The 22,570-nt window shown below is 38.2% G+C and overlaps 1 protein-coding gene across 1 annotated transcript in view; it reads right to left on the bottom strand.

The window, feature by feature from the left end:
* The window catches only part of SYCP2L (synaptonemal complex protein 2 like), a 105,844-nt gene that overhangs the window by 66,338 nt on the left and 16,936 nt on the right, over positions 1-22,570 (bottom strand). Inside the window, exons 7-19 of the mRNA XM_008692812.2 lie at positions 21,980-22,065; positions 21,784-21,872; positions 19,827-19,861; positions 18,728-18,870; positions 16,667-16,719; positions 16,003-16,048; positions 14,230-14,322; positions 14,073-14,133; positions 9,004-9,149; positions 7,681-7,774; positions 6,932-7,029; positions 6,163-6,220; positions 5,978-6,059 (exon numbers count right to left, since the gene is read on the bottom strand). Coding sequence (XP_008691034.2) covers positions 5,978-6,059; positions 6,163-6,220; positions 6,932-7,029; positions 7,681-7,774; positions 9,004-9,149; positions 14,073-14,133; positions 14,230-14,322; positions 16,003-16,048; positions 16,667-16,719; positions 18,728-18,870; positions 19,827-19,861; positions 21,784-21,872; positions 21,980-22,065 — 1,084 coding nt within the window. The remainder of the gene's footprint in view (positions 1-5,977; positions 6,060-6,162; positions 6,221-6,931; positions 7,030-7,680; positions 7,775-9,003; positions 9,150-14,072; positions 14,134-14,229; positions 14,323-16,002; positions 16,049-16,666; positions 16,720-18,727; positions 18,871-19,826; positions 19,862-21,783; positions 21,873-21,979; positions 22,066-22,570) is intronic.

Raw genomic sequence — 22,570 nt, 5'->3', positions numbered from 1 at the left:
TTGGTCAACTAATATTTAACAAGGGAGCCAGGAACACTCGATGGGGAAATAGTCTTCTCAATAAATGATGCAGGGAAATTGGATAACCACATGCAGAAGACTTAAATGGGACTCCTCTTGTACAATACTCACAATTAATTCAAATGTATTAAAGATTTAAACATAAGACTTGAGACCACAAATCTGGGGGGGGGAAGCACAGGGAAAAAGCTTCTTGACATTGGTCCTGGCAACAATTTTTTGTATGTAACATCAAAAGCAAAAGCAAAAACTAAAAAACTGGGACTACATCACACTAAAAAGCTTCAGCACAGCGAAAGAAACAATTAACAGAATAAAAATGCAAATTACAGAAAGGGCGGAAGTATTTGCACATCATACCCTGGTAAGGGTTAATACCCAAATATAAAAAGAACTCCTACAACTCCATAGCAAAAAACCAAGCAACCTGATTTAAATATATGTGGGGGATCTGAAGAGAAGGTTTTTTTCCAAAGAAGATAATCCCATGGCTAATATATACATGCAAAGCATCACTAATCAGGGAGATAAAAATCAAAACCACAACGAAGTATTACTTCATACCTGTTAGAATTCCTATCAAAAAGACAGGAGAGTACAAGTGTTGGTGAGGATGTGGAAAGAAAGAAAACCCTGGTGCAGTATTAGTGGAAACGTAAATTGTATAGCCAGTATGGAAGGTAAAATAGCTAGTACAGAGGTTCCTCAAAAATTTTTAGATAGAACTACCCTATGAATCAGCAATTCTACTTCTGGGTACATATCCAAAGGGAACTAAATCACTGTTGAAGAGATATCTGCATCCTCGTGTTTATTATCATGTTATTTACAATAGCCAAGATATGGAAACAACTTGTCTATTGATAGATGAATGGATAAAGATGTGGTATACTATTTCATCCTAACAATGCAAATCCTGCAACGTGCAATGATATAGATGGACTTTGAGGATATTAAGTGAAGTCAGAGAAAGACAAATACTATTTGTTTTTACTTACATACGGAATTAAAAGCCCAACTTAAAACTGCAACAAGTGCTCATTGATAGATGGATAAGGAAAATTGTGGTGTATATGTACATTTTATGTACCATAAAAAAAAAAAAACGCCATTTGCAACTACATGGATGGACCTAGCAGGTACAATGCTAAGTGAAATTAGAGAAACACAAATACCATATGATTTCATTCATATGTTGAATTTAAGAAACAAAGGAGACAAAAATAAAAAATAAAAACCAGATGCTGAAATAGAAAGAACTGGTGGTTGGCAGAAGAGCGGTAGATGAGGCGATGGGTGAAACAGATAAAGGGGGTTAAGAGAACACTTGTCTTGATGAGCACTAAGAAATGAATAGAATTGTTGAATGATTATATTATATTCCTGAGCCTAATATGACACTGTATATTAATTATACTTGAATAATAAAAAAAAAAAAAAGCACCAAACTCATAGGAAAAAAAAAAAAATCAGTTTTGTGGTTACCAGAAGTGGAAGTTGGGAGGGTAGGGGTGGTCAAAAGTGGATGAAAGTGGTCAAAAGTTTCAAACTTCCAGTTAGAAGATAAATAAATACTGGGGATGTAATATACATATGGTATATGTTGCCAAGAGTAGATCCTAAAAGTTCTCATTGCAAGGGAAAAAATTGTAATTTTATGAGGAGCTTCATGTTAACTAAACTTACTATGGTAATCATTTTGCAATATATATACGTCAAGTCATTATGCTGTATACCTAAAACTTCTACAGATTTGTATGGCAATTATATCGCAAAACTGAGGGAAAAAATCGAATGTGGCTCCTCAGGAATGTTGAACAATGAGAAAGTCAAAGTAATATGTTCACTTATGCAGTAAACAAGTATCATGCCCACAACTGTTTCTGGGGATGTACTACAGAAGAAAAGGCTGTTTATTGCCTACACTTTATTGGAAATTAAGTACTTAAAACATATATAATGATAAAATTCTATCAGATGGACTATGAAAAGTAGTAAGTTGGTTTAGCAAGGTTGTAGGATATATGATCAATGTACACAAATCAACTGCATTTCTATAGGATAAGAAACCAGTAATAGAAATTTTTAAAGAATATGAGCGCAAGGAATATGAAATACTTCTGTATGTTTTTAAGTTTATCTGAGTTATATATTTAAAACTATAAAACATTACTGAGAGAAATTGAAGAAGTCCTCCAGAAATGAAGAGATGCACCATGTTTGAGACCGTGAAAACACTACTATGATGTCAATTCTTCTCCAAATGACCAATAAGGTTAATACAATCCCAGTCAAAACCTGGAAGACTTTTTGTAAAGTTGATTCTAAAATGTATATGGAGATGCAAAGGACTAAGTATAGTCAAGACAACTTAAAGAGTTGAAGACCAACACTACCTCATTTCAAGATGAGATACAGTAGTGGTTTGGACAGAAGACCAAATCAGCCACAACACTCCTTTAAGCCATGATGGCTTAGAGAGCTGAGAAAGCTGCAGGAGAAAAGTTGGAACAGACCAGAAGTTGGTTCATGAGATTTAAGGGAAAAAACCATCTCCCTAATATAAAAGTGTAAGGTAAAGTAGCAAGTGCTGATGCAGAAGCTGCAGCAAGTTATCTAGAAGATCTAGCTAAAATAGTTATTGGAGGTGGCTACACTAAACAGATTTTCAATGTAGACACACAGCCTTCAAATAGAAGATGCCATCTAGGACTTTCATAGCTAAAGAGGAAACCTCGATGCCTGGGTTCAAAAGACAGGCTGAGTCTCTTGTTACGGAGGAATACAGCTGCTGACTTGAACTTAAAGACAACACTCATTTGCCATTCCAAAATCCCAGAGCCCTTAAGAATGATGCTAGATCTACTCTGCTCGTGCTCTGTGAATGAAACGAAGCCTGGATGACAGCACATCTGTTCACAATGTGCTTTACTGAATATTTTAAGCCCACTGTTGAGACCTGCCACTCAGAAGAAAAGACTCCTTTCAAAATCTTACTGCCCGCTGACTGTGTACCTAGTCACTCAAGAGCTCTGGTGGAGATGAGCAACAAGAGGAATGTTGTTTCAGGCCTGCTAACGACATCCATTCTTCAGCCCATGGATCAAGGGGTCATTTCAACTTAAGTCTTATTTAAGAATGTATTTGATAAGGTTAAGGCTGCCATGGATATTGATTCCTCTGACCTATCTGGGAAAAGTCCATTGAAAACCTTCTAGAAAGGATTCGCCATTCTAGATGTCAGTAAGAACATTCATGATTCATGGGAAGAGGTTAAAATATCAACATTAACATGAGTGTGGAAGAAGTTGATTCCAATGCTCATGGATGACGTTGAAGGGTTGAAGATTCTAGTGGCGAACTAACTGCCAATGTGGTAGATAGAGCAAGAGAATTAGAAGTAGAGCTTGAAGATGGGACGGAACTGCTGGAATCTCGTGATAAACCTTGAACAGATGAGGTGCTGCTTATGGATGAAGAAAGAAAGTGGTTTCTTGAGATGGAATTTATTCATGAAGATGTTATGAAGATTCTTGAGAGGTCAACAAAGGATTTAGAGTATTACATAAACTTAGTTAATAAAGCAGCAGGATTTGAGAGGATGGACTTCAACTTTGAGAGAAGTTTTACTGTGAGTAAACTGCTATTACAGAGCATCTCATGCTTCAGAGAAATGGGTCATGAAAGGAAGTATCAGTGTGGCAAACTTCATTGTTGCCTTATCTGAAGAAATTGCCAGTCACCCCCACCTTCAGCAACCACCACTCTGACCAGTCATCAGGCATCAACATGGAGGCAAGAGCTGCTATCAGCACAAAGACGCTCACTGAAAGCTCAGATAGCATTTTTAAGCAATAAAAAGTATTTTTGAAGTATATACAGTGAGTGTCTAGACATGATGCTATTGCATACTTAGTATAGACTTATAATCGACTATAGTATAATGTAATTTCAACCTCCATATGCACTGGGAAGCCAAGTCATTTGACTTGCTTTATTGCAACATTCCCTTTACTGTAGTGATCTGGAACTGAATTTGCAATATCTCCAAAGGATGCCTGTACACAGTTCAGAAATAGAGCTACACCTGTATGGTCAACTGATGTCTTCAAAGTTTCCAGGAAAACTCAATGGGGGGAAATAATTGTTTCAATAAATGATTTGGAATAATTGGACAGCCATATGAAAGAAAAGTGAAAGGAGGGAGGGGAGAGAAAGAAGGGGGAAAAAACGCTTTCTTCACACAATTTTAAAAATTAACATAAAATGCTTTATAACTGAAATAAGATCTAAAACTATAAAACCCCTAGAAGAAAGTATAGGGGAACAAAAATGTAGTGAAATTGATCATGAGTTTGTCTAAGATTTCTTAAGCACATCACAAAAAAAAAAGCATAAAGTATAAAAGAAACCAATTGGAAAAAAATCAATTGAGCTTAATAAAAACTAAGAACTTTTGCTCTTTAGAGACATGTTAAGCCAACACTTTCATGGATACGTCGTTAAGTTCTGTTGTCCTCATTTCCTCCTTTAGCAAATGGAGGTATAAATAATACATTCCTTAAGGATATGGTGAAGACTGAATAAAGTATATTGAATTGAATGAATTTAGTAAAGGTTATTAGGTGTCTAACAATAAGCTGTATTAGCTATGTACTGCAGGCCTTCAATAACTATCCATTAAAGATTTAAAAAAGACACATAAAAATAAAAAGCCACAGACAGGGAGAAAATGTATGTAAAACACATCTAATAAAGGACTTGTATATAGAATATATAAAGAACACTTAAAGCAAGTAATCTATTTTAATAGTGAAAGATTTGAAGATATGTTACCCAAAAAGAGATAAAGATGGAAGGAAAATACATGCAAAAGTTGTTCAACACCACTAGTCATTACAGAAATGCAAATCAAAACCGCAAAGAAATATCACTACACTTCCACTGGATGGCTAAGATGAAAAAGACTAACATTACCAAGTATTAGCAAGAATGTGAGCAACTAGAACTCTCAAAGACTGTTGGTGGGAATGTTAAATGGTTTAACCACTTGAGAAAACATTTTGGCAGAGTTTTTGTTGTTTTGTAGAAGTTAAACATACACCACCAATGATCTAGTCATTCCACTCCTATGTATTTACTCAAAAGAAAATACACATCCATATAAAGGCTTATATATATGATCCCAAATGCTTTACTCCTAACAAAAAACTGGGACCTCAAATGGCCATCAACAGGTGAATGGGTCAACAAACTGTGGTCCATCCATGAAGGAACTATTACTTGGCAATATAGAAGAATGAACTATTGATACACACAACATGGATAAATCTTAAAATTATGTTGAATGAAAGAAATGGTAGAAAAAAAAGTACATGCTCTTTGATTCCATTTATATCAGATTTTTTAAATTGCAAACTCATCTATCATGGCAAGAAGCAGATCAGTGATTGCAGGAGACAGGTAAGGAGGACAGAAAGGGCAAGAGGGTAGGATTCCAAAGGGGACATGAACATCTTGGAGATGGATAGGTTCATTACATTGATTGTAGTGATGGTACTTGGTGTAGACATGTCAAAACTCAAATGGCATACTTTAAATATGCACAATTTTATTCTAATTGTCTATATAAAGCTATAAGAAATTACTTGTCCTATGACCCATTCTTCATTGGCCTACATGGAAAAGTAGCAAATTAATGCCAGGTGATACATGTTTCATGGCTGGGGAGAAATCGATCACCAAGCGTATCACTAGGGGTATAACGGTAGCGATCTAGAGGCCAGGAGAACATCCCAGCACTACTCAAATCAGTCCACAGAAAACTGCACACAATGCTCTCTCCTTGTGTGGGGTGTGGCCAGTTGCAGAAAAGATGGAAAGACGGTTGACTTATACGTTAACTAGTCACATTAATAGCAATCGACATGGTTTATTAATTTTGAAAATCGCATACCTAGATTTGTCATTTAATTCAGGATCCTGAACTTTTACTGATGGTTCTTGTGAGACTGAAGAATATTCATGTTTTGAAGTGACTTCCAATCATGAAAATTAAAAATGAAAATGGTTAAGCTTCTCAAGTAAACATGTAAGCGTGCTACTCAAGTCTTCGGATAGATTTTTTTTTAAAAAGCTGACCTTGTTGTAGGCCATCCGGTTTCGGTTCTTCAGGTGAACTATCTACTGTTTTTGTTTGCTGCAGAAAAAAAAAATTATGGTGACTTTGAAGTCTCTCCTTTAAGATTCTTTTGGAGTTACTTTACATATCCAAACAACAGCATTTCTACTAAATACGAAGATACCAGGCTTTTTGACTAATGATTAATGACTGTTGGCTCTTCCAAAAAATTGATATATCTGCCCTCAGGAGATTTGTCAGTATCAAAAACACTCTCGTTACACTTCTGTATAATACCCAGGTAATCAAATATAAGAAAATGAGGCCTGAATACCTGTATATGCCAAGCAGTATGTTATGATTAAAAACAAAACGTATAGTATGTAAGAGGGCTACAGTTTGAACCAGCTATTACCTCCAGTTTATAGAGGAGAAGCCTCAGACTCAGCGACATTAATTTTCCCAAGTCCCTCTATCTAGTAAGTGAAAACCAGGGCTGACTCCAATCATTAGACTCTTTTTCCCCTATATCTTGGTCTCCAGATCCCAAGTGAGGGACTGAGGCAAAGCCAGCCAAGTCACACATTCCATGGGAGAGCCAAGTTGTGTGAAAGAAGAGAACATATAAACACACCAGGCAAGAATGATCCAAAAGGTGAGGATGGTACAAAAAGAGAGAAATAGTTGGTTAGGGAAAAAAATAGACTACAAGCCAGGAGAGGTGGCTTCCACCTGTCAGCAGCCTGGTAGACACCGTTCAGAATCTTATACCCAGGATCCCATACTCACAACAGGCTCAGACTGGTCATTTAAGGGGCGAGTTATTAGGCAGTGGTCCTCTCTGGCACTCATTAACTCTGCCAGCTTGGTGGATTCTTCTTTCTGGTCTATACACAGAAAAAAAAGAGCATTAAAAGTGGGGGAATGGGATAGACTGGTGATGGGTAGTAAGGAGGGCACATATTGCATGGTGCACTGGGTGTTATACACAACTAATGAATCATCGAGCCTTACATCGAAAACCGGGGATGTACTGTATGGTGACTAACATAATAAAAAATCATTATTAAAAAAAAAAAAGTGGTAACAATAACCATGCAACATGGTGAACACATTCTTCATGGGACCTTACACTGCAGGTACATCGCCATCTATTGGTAAGATCTGGTAATTACACCCTGCATCAAACTTCCAAGTCCAAAATCTACGGGCACTTTGAGAAACAGCTTTGGGATGTAACTCCTAATAGATGTGTGCAGGGTCAGCTCTGTGAGTAGCCAGGCCCTTCCATGCCCCATCTTCTGCCTCCAGCCACGACTATCATTTTTTTCTCTTTTGTCATTTCCAAATGACCCCCAAGACAATGTATTATTGGGTAAGGAAAAGGATTCAAGGTGACTAGCAACTTAGTTCTCTGTAGTACAATGGTATATTTATTACTCTCACGCACCACAGGCTTGCAGTGACCTCTTTCAAGTAAGGGTTTATCGTTATTTTTAAAGGGAATTCAGAGTAAGAAGTTTTATTTCCCAGTATACCTGTCTCTCTTTCACGGTCGCTAGGAATGTCAGGGTCTTCTTTCTCAAATTTACCAGAAAGTTCTGAGGAGCTTCTTGTCTGGTCGGGCAACATCTGAAATGCAAGCCAAAAATCCACATGACCTTTAAAGACAAGTAAACTCTTAATTTTGTTAAGGAAATCTTGAGGCTCACAACACAGCAGACATGAATTAGAGGAAGTGAATCTTACTGCCAAGTGTAAATGATAAACCCAAAGTAAAAAGCCCCTCCCTATACAGTTAGGTAATTTTAAACACACAAAACCCTTTGTTAGAGGCAAGGGGTAAGGGGACTGGGTCTGCTTCCTCATCTGGGAGGAGAGACTACTACTTTGTGAAGGTGTTCCTTTACCTCAAGACTTAATAAATCTTTGTCCTTTTCTCTACATGGCTTGCTCTTTTATTTGTTCTCCCATAAAGCCAAGAACCCCCTTGGTGAGGAGCTGGAGGCCCTCCCTCTTGAGGCATCAGCCAGTCTAGCATCAGTATTAGGCCAATTCATAGGTAACAGGATATAGATTTTTTTTTTATTAAGTGATTGATTCTACTCTATTTCTCATACTCCTCCATGAAATGGTCTCTTCAGGGGGTGAGTCTTTGGAAACTCTGCTGCAGGGCCCTTTGTAGAATATAACATGTCTTCATAAACAGCTTAATGCCAAAAGGAAATATGCCCTAGGCTTCTTCCCTCAAGGCTCTGACCTCTTAATTCAACCTTCTAATGGCCACTACCACAGTATCTTAGGTCTTTTTGTCACAAATATCTTTTCTCTGCCTGCCATCTGTGATAAAGAAAGGTGTTGTGCTCTTGGACATAGATAGGACACATTGTAGTCAGAGATCTGGAGGCCAGAGGAGTCTAGAAGAGGTGCAGAACATTTCACCATAACACCAGGAGATAGAACTTCAGAACAACTCCCCAAGAGATGCTATTTCTAGTGATTTCCCTTGGTCCTCAAGGGCCAGAGGGAGAGAAGGAAATGCTAAGAAGCCCACAGCAAGTATCCTCAAAACTCTGGAAGAATGTGGTGAGGTGGTGATGTTATACTAGAAAATTTAACTGTTTGCAATAAATGGAATAAAGCATTTGAAGGCAGAAAGAAGCTTTGTGTCCTACATAAGGCAATAATATATAAAAAGAACCAGAATTAGAACCCAGATTTTTCAATTCTTCTTACATGATATTCCGAAGACCAAGCTATCTGTTTGAGCAAATGTTCACATCAAAACCCAACAAGGAAGTTAGAGACAGGGAAACATACTAAAACATTTTCAAGTAATCAAGAAGAACTAAATCTGCCACCTGTTTGTCTTCTCCTAAAGCTTCCATGGAAGCTTGTAATATATTGAATTGCAAATCAAAATGGATTTCTATTTTCAACACTTCCTCGTTGCCAATATTAATAGGCTTCTTCAGGCAAATAATGAGGATCTTCATATTTTCCGTTTCTAACAAAAGACAGAAGTATACACATGCGTATCAACATACTGAAAAATTATAGGATTCTATAACTGTAAATAACTGCACTGGGATATTTGTCAACTGTTTAGATTTTTTTGCGATAAGATGAAAAGAAATTAAAGTTACTTTGATGTTATGTTTGTTAGATGCACATTTGCGCCTGTGTTTATACAGGCAAATATACACAATATGATTATGTAGTTGATCTTGCAAAGATAGGAAGTAACTTACCTTAGCAGCAGAGCAAAGGAGATGGTTTGGACTTCTATAGAATTCCATCTGATTTGTAAAGAGCATTTTTTGAATACAAAGATTTCACCTGGCGCACATATTTTACTCTCCAATACACTAAACACAACATTCATTCTCATTCGCTGATATCACTTACTTTTAAAAGCTCAAAATAAAGATTATTCCACCATATACAAAAACTGAATAATCCTCCATCTCAATAAACCCCCTTGAGGAGCAGGCTCCTGTGTGCCTAGAGACACCTGTGTCTCAGATAACAACAGTCTCCTTGAGGGCCTCCTACCATGACATCAGCTCTCGGACAAATAGTAACTGGTTTCCAAAAGCAGCTTAGACCAAAATTCATGAGGAGGTCAACAATAAGCCATAGTAACTACAAGCTGAGTCACAAGCAGCAGGAGAGAAAAGAGTAAAGTGCCTGAAAGAACAGGCAAAACTAAGGATCAAAGACTGAGGAGAACGAAGAGAAGAGTGAGACACATGGGTCTGGAGCTGCGGCCCCTAAACACCTGAAACATGGCCAGTGCAAACTGACACGTGCTATAAGCATAAAACACATCACCAGTTTGTGAAGACTTCACACACACACACACACACACACACAGGGCAGGCAGAAGATCTCAGTTTTTATAGTGATTGCATGTTAAAATGTCAATATTTAGGATACATTGGGTGAAATACAATATGTTGAAATCAATCTACTTTTTACCTTTTTAATGAGCTACTATACAATTTTTTTTTTTTTAAGATTTTATTTGACAGAGAGAGAGACAGCCAGCAAGAGAGGGAACACAAGCAGGGGGAGTGGAGGAGGAAGAAGCAGGCTCCCAGTGGAGCAGAGAGCCCAATGCAGGGCTTGATCCCAGGACCCTGGGATCATGACCTGAGCCAAAGGCAGATGCTTAACGACTGAGCCACCCAGGCGCCCCTACTATAGAATCTTTAACATGCGTGTGACTCAATGGCACCACACATCCCACCCCTGTGTTTTCCTGAGGATCTGCTCACTCCAATATGCCCTTGGCGGGAGCACGTCTAAACAGAGATCAGAAGCCTGGCAGTGTGCGAGCAGCCTCAAGAGCCATGAGAACTCCAAAGTAACTCCTGCTCTAGAGAGAGGGAAAGTGTCCCACATGTGCCAGTCCCACTGTGGGGGAGTGAGGGGAGGGGGCAGACATCTAGTCTGACTGCAGCCCCCTCCAAACAATGAAAGCTTCTCAGGGTACAATACAGGGAAAATGCCCTGCACATTGGTACTATGCCATTTCACAAACCCCTGGGTCTGACTCAACTCAAGCTCAAAGTGGCCCCAGATATGCCCACTAAAAACACAGGGACCAAACCCTGCCACAACAGGCAAAGAGAGCCATAGCAGACAACTGGACTGAAGGCAAATGTGGCTTACCCACAACTATAGGACCCATGCAACAAATAAGGGGGATACTCATGAAGTGTCAGATTCTAGTGACCAGGGGACAGGGCACTACAGGGCCTCTTCTTCATAAGGCCACTACTTCCAAGAGCAGGAGACATAGCTGACTTTCCCAACACACAGAAACACAGAGTTAGACAAAATGAGCAGAGGACTAGGTCTCATATGAAAGAATAAAATTACAGCAGGAGTTAAATGAAATAGATAATATGCCTGATAGAAAATTTAAAGTAATGGTCACAAAGATACTCCCTGGATTTGAGAAAAGAGTGGAAAAACTCAGTGAGACCATCAACAAAAAGACAAAAAAAGAACCAATCAGAGATGAAGACCTCAATAACTGAAATTAAAAGTATACTAGAGGGAATAAAGAGTAGACTAAAAGAAGAATATATCAGTGACCTGGAGGACTGAGTAATGGAAAGCAATTAAGCTGAACAGGAGAGAGAAAAATAATGAAAATAGACATAAGGGAACTCAGCAACACCACCAAGTGTAACATTCACATTATAAGAATCCCAGGAGGAGAAGAGTGAGAAAAGGAGGCAGAAAATCTATTTGAAGAAATAATAGCTGAAAATTTCCCTGATCTGGGGAAGGAAACAGATATCCAGATCCAAGAGGCATAGAACCACCAACAAAATCAACCCAAGGAGGTCCACAGCAAGATACATAATTAAAATGGCAAAAAGTAGCGATAAAGAGAATTTTAAAAGCAGCAAGAGAGGGGTGCCTGGTTTGGCTCAGTTGGTTAAGCGTCTACCTTTGGCTCAGGTGGTCATCCCAGGGTCCTGGGATCGAGCCCAGCATTGGGCTCCCTGCTCAGCCAGGAGCCTGCTTCTCCCTCTCCCTCTGACTGCCTCTCTCCCTGCTTGTGTGTGTGCTCTGTCAAATAAAAATCTTTAAAAAATAAGCAGCAAGAGAAAAGTTACATTCAAAGGAAACCCCTATCAGCTGATTTTTTAGCAGAAACTTTGCAAGCCAGTGGGAGTGGCGTGATATATTCAAAGTGCTAAAAGAAAAATCTTGTAACCGAGAACACTATCCAGCAAGACTATCATTCAGAATAGAATGAGAGACAAAGAATTTCCCAGAAACAAAAGTGAAAGGAATTCATGACAACTAAACCAGCCCTACAAGAAATGTTAAAGACGCCGAGCGGAAAGGAAAGACCATAAGTATGAGTAAGAAAAATGCTTAATTTTACTGCTTTTGTTTCGCACATCTATAAAAATAAGTCAAGGGATTCACAAAATAAAAGGATGTTAAGTATGATACCATATACCGAAAACATGAGGGGTAGAGGAGTAAAGAATGGACTTAAACATAAGTGACTATCATCTTAGTAGAGATTACTATTTGTATAAGTTTATAAACCTAATGGTAACCACAAATCAAAAACCATTAACAGATTTATATAAATAAATAGAGAAAGAAATCCAGTATATGACTCCAAAGAGCCAGCAAACTGAGAGAAAAAAGAGAAGGGAACACAGAAGAACTACATAAACAACCATAAAATAAGTAACGAAATGGCAAGAAATACATACCCGTCAGTAATTCTTTCAATGTAAATGGACTAAACACTCCAATCAAAAGAGGGCTACTGAATGGATTAAAAAAAAAAAAAAAAAGCAAGACACATCTGTATGCTGCCTACAAGAAACTCATCTCAGACCTGAAGATGCATGCCGATTAAAAGTGAAGGGATGGGAAAGCATTTGTCATGCAAATGGATGTGAAAAGAAAGCTGGGGTAGCAATATTTCTATCAAACAAAACAGACTTTAAAACAAAGACTTGCTCTGTCTGCACTCTGCCTTGACCTTCTGTGGCCTCTGGAGGTGCACTGGGTACTTCCCTCCAGGATCCGAGGAATGATGTTATGAATGCACATTGTTGAGAAAAAATGGTGGTGGAATAGGACGACCTTAGGCTTATCTCATCCCACAAACATGACTAGGTAACTATCAAATCATCCTAAATACCCCAAAAATCACCTTGAGGATGGGCAGAACAAATTCCACAACCAAAGCAAGAGAAGAGGTCACGTTGAAGAAGGTAGGAAGTATGGATCCTGGTGTGGTGGGGAGGGAGCCATGGTCTCAATGAAGGGCGACAGAGAAAGTACACAGGGGAGCACACAAGGAGTACATTTCCCCAAAGCCATTGGCTTGGAAAGGAGAAGGGCTGAATTTTCTGAGCCCTGTCAACCAGCAGGGCTTGAAGTCTGGAGTTTTAAAGGTCACTGGGCATGGCTGGGATAGAGCCCAGAGGGCACTAACTGCTTCTGGAGAGAAGGCAGGAAAACAACTCGGGGGTAGGCTCAGTGGGTTAAGCATCACCCGACTCTTGGTTTCAGTTCAGGTCATGATTTCACAGTGGTGATACTGAGCCCCATGTCATGCTCCATGCTCAGCATAGAGTCGGCTTGAGATTCTTTCCCATTCTGATTAGAAGTATCTAACTTCCTTCTCCCAATTTTTGAGTTACGGCATAAAGCATTTCCCATGTTAACTATTTTTAAATATATAGTTCAGTAGCATTAAGTATATTCATATCATTGTATAACAGATGTCTGGAACTTTATCTTGCAAATCTAAAACTCTACCCATTAAACAGCAGCTCCCCATTTCCTCTTCCCCAGAGCCCTTGATAACCACTACTCTACTTCCTGTCTCTATCACTTTGAGAGATACTTCATAAGTGGAATCATATGATATTTGATTACCCTATTCACTTAGCATAATATCCCAAAGGTTTAGACGTGTTGTAGCATGTGTCAGACTTTCCTCCCCTTTTAAAGCTGAATAGTATTCCATCACACATCTATACCACTTTTCTTTATTCACCCGTAGATGGACATTTGTGTCACTTCTGCCTCTTGGCTATTGTGAATAATATTGCAATGAACATTGGTATACCACTCTCTCTTCAAGTCTGCTATCTAGAAGTGAAATTGCTGGCTCATATGGTGATTGACTGTTTTAAAGTTTGAGTCACTATACCTATTTTTACAATGAAAAAAAAAAAAGAAAAGAAAAAAGAAACCAGGCAAGTAATTGAACTCTAAAGTCACAAAGTGAAGGAGTCCCCAACCTTGTACCCCTGCATCCTGGTCCTGAGCAGTGTTCCACCACACTATTCCATCTCCCTCCTACCTCAAAGAGCAAAGTCTGCTCTAGCATCAGAACTAAATGTGGGGTAGTTTAGAATGATCATCTTACCTCTTATGCGGAAATTAATCACCGCGTCCTTCAAAAGCCTTACTGAGTCCCACAGCGCACTCTTAGAAAAAAACAAGTTACATTCATGAGCACATAACATACTTGCATATGAACAATCTCTAAAACTTAGGTTTAAGTAGGAATCAAACACAGTTACCTTAGTATTGTCTATATAAAAAGTTACACTCCGACTTCCGAGGTTAAAGTCAATCCAAAATTTCTCTAGTTTTTCATCTTCTGGTTTTCTCATCTATAAGATATAATTTTGGAATGAACTGTATACATACCCTGTTAAAGGTTCAGAGGGAAATTATTCCACTAAAAACAACTTCTGCTTTTCTTGGAAAAACACTACTTTAATATTAGAGGATGTCTTTATTGCCTTACTTCTGCAAAACAGGAGGAAGGACTCAACTTTATATAACTAAGCTATTTCTGGAAGAAAACACACACACACACACACACACACACACACACACACAGCCACTATCCTTAGCATAACATTTAAAAAATATTTAAATGTGTCAGAGGACTCTATCCACCTAAACTTCCTACCCCCCCAGAGAGCATAATGAGAAAAAAGTCCTATGTTGAAGCAGAAACAATCCATACTGCATAGGGATGGAAACTTCAAGAGATGGAGGTATTATCAAATATGAGTGATTATTTGCCATCTATCTTACTATATCCATTGGAGTAGAGCTAAGACTTGAAAATTAAGTTACCTTCATTTTAATTGATTGTAAAATAACTATGTGCTTATAGTAAAACAAAGCTTCAAACGGTATTCTGTTTATAGAGACAGTAAATCTCTCCTGCTCTGGTCTTCAGCTTCCCAGAGCTACCTTTCCAGAGACATTAACAATGTGTGTGTGTCCTCCCAGATGTTTTCTAGACATACGAGAAAGTATATGAAGAGTTTTTATACCTTAAGAATGAAAAAAAAAAAAATAGACCATTTGTTTTTCTGAAAATAGCATTTCTTGGACATCTTTCTGTCATTTGTGCCTACTTTTTTACAGCTAGATAGCTGTTGAATGAAGGTTTTAACCCATAATGTATGTTACTGGAAGCCAGTTTAAGGGCCCTGATTGAAGCTGATGGAAATTTAGAAGTCCAAAAAATACACAAAACACACACACACACACACACACACGATCCACCACCAAGCAGATACTGGAACCTTCAGATAACCAAAAGAAAAAAAAAAAAAAAAGAATCGAGATAGAGAAGTCAATCCATTCTAGGGAGAAGAAACTTGTGGTATAGTCAGGAGTTAAAGGCTCAGCTCACAGCGGCCAAGAAACAGCCTCTAAACCCAAAGCAAAGAAATGGTTGATTAGGACATTTTGAAGACAAGGTCCAGGAAACCTCAGCTGAGTCAAGGTTCAGAGGCCTTTGAAGAATTTATCCCCCATGGAGATGCTGTAGGTTAACCTTGTTCCTTTAGAAACCAAAGGTGGTGGTAAAAAGAAACTGCTCACCCTTAGACTATAGAGTACAAGGTAGAAGTATCTAACAAAAAGAGTGCCCCCAATTTCTGTGGATAAAGTGGGGAGCATCAAATGGATGGAAAGAAGAGAATTGCCCCTTTCCTTACAATACAGGCATGAATAATGGTACCCATTAATAGGGCAAAATAATGCCAGATTCCTGTTCTAGGTCTCATGAACACAGTATCAACCCTAAAATTCCTGTATCTGGTATTAACAGTAGGGCCCTTAAACTTATTAGTAATGCATCCCAGTTATGGTAGGAGAGAAGACAGGCGAAGAAAGGCTTCAGAATTGAGGCCTCTAAAAGAAGTAAGCTTCCTTTTCTAAAAAGCCCTTTTTCATAGGGAGAGCAGTTTGGCCTATTTATGTATACCTAACTATGGGTCTCTGAAACCCATATATACCACTCTCACAGCCCCCAGAGAGGAACATACCTCATGCCCATCAGCAAAAGCAGCAATACACGGAAATGAATAGACCCTGCAAAACACTTCACAATGTAAAAAATATAAATACGGGTGGATCCCAAACACAACATACAGATGTTCTCTAACAAGCATTTTTATCTAGGGTACGCGATTAAATCTCTTTGCACGAAGTATGGAAGATGGCCTCAAACCTGCAAATGGATACTACTCTGGGTAGATTTTCCATCTCCATCTGGCAAGCGTACAAGCCAGGCTTACTGGTCTACAAGCCAGGCTTACTGGTACTATCTCTCTGCCTAGTTGCTGGGCAAGATTCCAATGAAAGGAGTGAATTTAGCAAATTCTCACCAAGAACTTCGTAATAAACTATCTCCACTGACTTCAAATCTTCAGGAAATCACTTCATAAAATCTCCCAGGTAACATGTTAAAAATATTCCAAGTCATGAGTAAATATGCTTTAAAAAATGATAGATCATTTTTAAACACATACAAGTGAATCACTACTGAGAATGGATCTAATCTCCTGATGTTTCTATTCAGTGGATAATCTACTAGTGATCAATAAGCTATGTATCTTCTATTCTCTCCTGAAATAAAAACAGATCCTAGATTTCTAATATTTTCAAAATAAGACTAGTTAATAAAATGACACCCAGAGACATACATACCTTCTTTCATCACCAAGTCTGTTGTTTAGGTGATTGAGAAACCGTCTACAATCCTTCAAAGAAATAATGCAAACTTCAAGGAAAAAAGTTTTAAATATTTTTACCACATGTAGAAGCTAGTGTTTGCTTTTAAGTTCCCAGGATCCAGTAACATCACAAGGTTCCACCAAGATTCATTGTTATAGGTTAATTAAAACAATACTTTGTGTTAGAAGGAAGAAGCTTCAGACCCAAATTCTAGAAGGAACCCCCAGCCAGGAGATTTTCAGCAAGGAATGCTTTAAGTCTCCAAAGGCTATATGCACAGTTACATTTCACCATATACATTTAACTAGTGACCTAGATTATAGTTTTGCTAACCCACTGGGCATCCACCTCGCTAACATTGCCCAGGATGAGCCAACCACAAACCCGTAAACTTATCAATTTTGGGTTTATTCTGGATGCATTATCCACTGCCACTTTTCCTTATGAGGAGTTTTCTATCCCATTCCCTCCTGGTTTCTCGCTCTTCATACAGGTTCAGAGAATAAGGATTATTTTTAGAGAGTTCTCCTGACAAGAAGCAAGTAAGATAAATTTGTTGCCTCCAAAATACTAAAGCTGAACAGACACCAACCCAGGCTTTTGTCCCTTTTCTTAGGGAGGACTGGCTACTATAGTCCAGCCTTACACCCTGCATCTGTATGCAGCACTGAACAGAAAGCAGTAATGTAAGCCTGGACCTAAAATTAGTTCCATTAAGAAGACAATGGCTCTGTGGGGAAATAATTTGAGAAATGTTACTTTTGACCTATTTTCATGAAATTTCCCTGCCCACGAGGGAATGACGTAGAGGAAAAAGGGAACTAACCTCTGAGTCTACAACATCCCAGGCACTTTGGTTTCTCTCAGTTCTCACAACTTTAAGGTGGGTTTTATTCCCATTTCACAGATAATGACAGTAGGCTTCGTAAATCAACTACCTTACCAAAATGCATACGTCATGTAGGCCAGGGAGGTGGTACCCAAACCTGAGGCCTATGGTCTTTCCATTGAGATCAAATTCAATACGAATTTGATTAGTTGGCTTAACAACTACTACCTATGCGGCAGTAGGCTCAATGTTTTTAATATATTTAAAATTTCAGATTTAATAAAATTCTAATTGCATAGTTTTTTTTTTTTAAGATTTTATTTATTTATTCGACAGAGATAGAGACAGCCAGCGAGAGAGGGAACACAAACAGGGGGAGTGGGAGAGGAAGAAGCAGGCTCATAGCGGAGGAGCCTGATGTGGGGCTTGATCCCAGAACGCCAGGATCACGCCCTGAGCCTAAGGCAGACGCTTAACTGCTGTGCCACCCAGGCGCCCCTAATTGCATAGAAGTTTTGACCAGAAAGGCTTGGTTCAACATGAGCATGGTTTTCAGAATTTTACTTTTTCCTAAGGGCCTAAGCCTCATTTTAAGAACTTTTAGAAAGAAGAGGAAAAACATTTTAGCTATTTTAGGATAAAGGTGAGAATGAACCAAGAATATAAGCTATTTTTGTGCTATTTGGGGATACAATTACCATGAGCCCAGATTCCATGGAAAACACTGGAAATTATTATTCCTAAAATAGAGAGGCTCAAAACACAATTACCCATAATGCTCCTCTGCAACTAGAGCACCCCATGCCAATTTCAGCCTCCCCTCAATTGCCCCAGCTGCTCTGTACAAGGCTGAAATGCACATTTTCTCTTTCAGCTCTCCCTGCCATCTGAGATTCACTGAAAATTGCTCCCCCCTCCATGACATTTTCTTGCACTGGATTCATCATATTCACATCGTTCTGTCTCTGGTCCAAATTACCTACAAAGTATTATCTGTATGCCCATGTTTGGCGCACAGTTATTCTGTTCATACAGTCCTCAGGTCATTTCACATAAGTGGGAAACAGGAAGCTTAACAGCTCCTTATTCACTTAATCACTTCTTAATTTAAGAAAAATTCCTCCCCTGAACCCAATGTTGAGGGAAACACTGAAGTTGTTTAATATGTATTGGTTAAATGGACTTTTGATGACCAGGAATCTCACCGTCTCAAAATCTCGATCCTTAATTTCTTTGAAAGCTTCAGCAATGACATCATCTTCAAACCACTCATGGACAAGCTCACCCCTTGATTTTTTCAAGGTCAGTCTACACAATGCTTCAGAAAGAGCAACCTGCTGGTCATAATCTAGAGATTGAAAACATGGTAGTTCATTCTGGGTTGGGCATAAACCAAAGAGGGAAAAAAGGAGTTCTACAGATGAGCACTTGTTCTAAGAAATTCCATCTTAGAAGACTAGCATTGTACATTACGGTTATAAGCAGTAAGATGTATCCTAGCGCATTATTACTTAAATACATGAGAAACATTAGCAGAAAATCTAAATAGACTAGCATAGAATGAGTAAAAGCTACTCCTGCATTTTACAGGTTTTATTAAGACACTCATCAAAAGCAACTCAAACATGCTTACAAATATTTATGCTACAAAATAGAATCAACATAAATTGTGATATTTCACAACTGATAAAAATTACATATAACGTGTTTAAAATTCAAATAATTTTAAGGGTAAAAAGCAAAGTTGCTGCTGGATATGTACAACAGGAGGACATTTATAGAATGCTTTTAGAATTTGCAAAAACGATGTATGAAGTGATGAATCACTAACTTCTACTCCTGAAACCAATATTACACTATATGTTAACTAGAATTTAAATAAAAACTAGGAAAAAAACAATTTATGTCGTTTATGAACACATAGACTAAAAGGAGGAAAACATACTTTTGAATGAAAAACAAATCCAAGGCAAGGATTACCACTACCAAAGTAGAGGAGAGTGGGATCAGGGACATGTACACAGGGGGCTTTATATGTAACTGGTTTATATTACTTAAGGGGAAAAAAAAAACAACAAGTAAATGTGCCAAAATAAGATCTGACTAGGTTAGTTGGTGAGGAGAGGACTATTCATGAATTATTCTTTATGGCTTTCAGCATGCTAAAACTTTTTATAATAAATTAAAAATGCAGTGCTATTCCTATGTGACCATAATTTTTACCCATCGTTCTAAGATGCTCACAAAACCCCCAAGTGTCTAATATGTAATACTCAAATATTTAAAATTCTAAATACTTCTTACCACCCACAGTCAAGATTGTCCTTGCAAGGTCTTTCCTGAAACATTTAGATAAATTACATTTTACTGAAGTGTACATAAAACTTTACTACATTGGCATTAAAATTTAAAACCAAAATATATTTTTTTAAAGATTTTTTTAAAAGATTTATAAGAGAGCACATGCACAAACAGAAGGGAGGGGCAGAGGGAGAGGAAGAAGCAGCCTCCCCCCTGAACATGGAGCCCAACACAGGGCACGATCGCAGGACCCTGAGATCATGACCTGAGCCAAAGGCAGATGCTTAACGGACTGAGCCACCTAGGCACCCCCCCCCAAGATGTGTGTTTTTGAAATTATTTCAAATTCAGCATCAGAATTTCTTAAATGTCAAGAACACATCTTTATGGAAAGATTATATATTAATGACTTAAATGCACTTTTTAAAAGAAGCTAGAGTTATTATACATTCAGGGGTTCTATTTCTCCTTCTGTAAAGTGAATTCGATTGGAGGATGTCTGAAGATTATCGAATGTTAAGATTCTGCAATTTTATAGTCACCTCGCCAACTTGTATGAATATATTTTTTGTATAATCTTTTTCAAAACATAGTTGACACCTGGAAGAAATGCTACAGTAGGGGCTGTGAGTCTTTCCAGTGAGCTCTTGAACTGCTTTTTAAAAAAATAAGTTTATCATTTATCATGTAATAATTTAACCCTATTACATCTAACAACAGACTCCCATATTATATATTTATTTAACAATTTCAATTAAATGCTAACAAGTATGATCTTGGTCTTTTAATGTCGAAATAACTCTCATTTTAAAGACTAGGTTGGCCAAGAAATCTTGTAGTGCAGTTTCTCATAGATTAATTTGTTACTATTAAAAAGAAGCTTTAAAATAGTACCACTGCTTTGTGCTTGCAGATTTTATATCTAACCTGAAGTCCAGAACATTCCAGAATTTCTAGGACACAAAATCAGGCAGGCCCATAGGATTAGTTTGAAAACTTACAAGAAACAATCAGGTCAGTTGTTTGCCAATTCTAAATATAACATTAAGAGTGACGATTAATCTAGTCACATATTTTTTAGGAAATATTCAGTAGAAAAACTGCAACCTGCAAACACTAGTTAAATGAACAAACAGGAGAGCAGTGAGCTCCATGCTCGCCATCACTTCATGCAGGCCTACAATATGACGAACTTGGTTGCCCTTCCTCTCAGTCGTGGCTGCATGTCACATGAATGATGACATCCCACAATATGTCCATGATGTTGGTTAGTTGTTAACACAGTAACACATTTAGGTTCAAATTTTAGAACAGGGTGCTGGTTTTGCTCTTTCCTTGGCCACACATTACAATCTTACCTCTAAATTTCCAACATTCCAAGAACCACATAATCATAACTAGGTCATCAAAAAAAAAAAATCCACTGATTTTTTTCCCCCCATTGTTGATATGCCACTGGAATTTGTATTGCTTAGCTAAAATGCCTTTGAACATTTGCTACTAGGTAACGTGCTCATCACTTTCAATGGGTTGCTTGATTCAACCTGTATAATAACTATCAATCAGGGATTACGGTTGGCTCCATTTGATAGGTGAGCAAAGAGAGGTGGCAAAACCAGGATTTGAAGCCCAGCAGTCTGGCTCCACAGTCTATAGTCTTAACATTCCCCCATGAGAATTTAATTCACATTCACAGGGGAAAAATAACTTCTAGTCCAAGAAAGCAGCTCAGCTCCCAAACTTAACATATTAGCAAAAAAGAAGAACTTAGTGAAGTCTAGCTTTTTCCCCTAGTCCTCCTTCACTGCTTAGCACAGTGCCTGTATACAGTAGGTACACAAAGCATTTACTGAAGAAAGCAATGAAGGCATCACGTCTAAGGAGAACAAAGACAGAGGCAGTACAATCCTGCGAGGTTTTACCCTCACATCATCCCATAATCAAGTACAAGGTCACTTACATAAGACGACATGGGCCTTCCAACGAGGGGAGTCGTCTTCGCTGGTCCTGAGGCATGGTATGCAAAATGGTGTTCAAAGTTTTCAAAGCCTGGAGTCGGAGAAAGTATTTACAGGGAAGAAACACGGAGGCCTACTGCACAGCCCTCTCTAAGGTCTTTAGAGCAGCTGTTACCAGTTTTGTTATTTGCAGCTCACCTCCTGTTGAATCAGATGATTTACAGTCTTTTCTGTCACCAGAAATCCTAAGGTAAATATGAAGGACTCCAATATCTGGATTTTCCCTGGAAGTATAATTTTAGAAGAATCAGACTGATGCTTAAAAGAATAAGTAAACGACTCCCATGAAAAAGGAAGAGGCAAAGACTGGAAAAACCAGCAGAGCAGTAAACATTTTGGAAATTAAAACAATCTGGGCAATAAAACAGGGACAGAATACCCTTGCACCGCACAGACCCTCACTGAGGACAACAGCAGCACACACAAAGCGTGACTGTGGGACACGGGGTTACACTTACTCCATCTCAAGTAAAGCTACTTTTTTTTGTTCAGACTGAGGGACAGTTGTACAAAGGGTAGCTACTGCACGCAGTTTTCTGTTCTTAGATTGGTGTATTTTTTAAGAAAAAATTTAAGGTCTTAGGCTAACAGAAGCAGGGTTAAATAAATTATTAGCCTTTATTTAACAGCATAATGATAGAAACTATTTTAGGTCAGTACATAGTAAAAAAAAAAAAGGGGGGGTATGTGATTATCCTCTATGATTAAACTATTTATGATTTTATTTAT

Source organism: Ursus maritimus, unplaced genomic scaffold (genome assembly GCF_017311325.1).
Source record: "Ursus maritimus isolate PB19 unplaced genomic scaffold, ASM1731132v1 scaffold_30, whole genome shotgun sequence".
Classification (NCBI taxonomy): Eukaryota; Metazoa; Chordata; class Mammalia; order Carnivora; family Ursidae; genus Ursus; species Ursus maritimus.
This window is presented reverse-complemented; position numbering and strand designations above follow the sequence as displayed.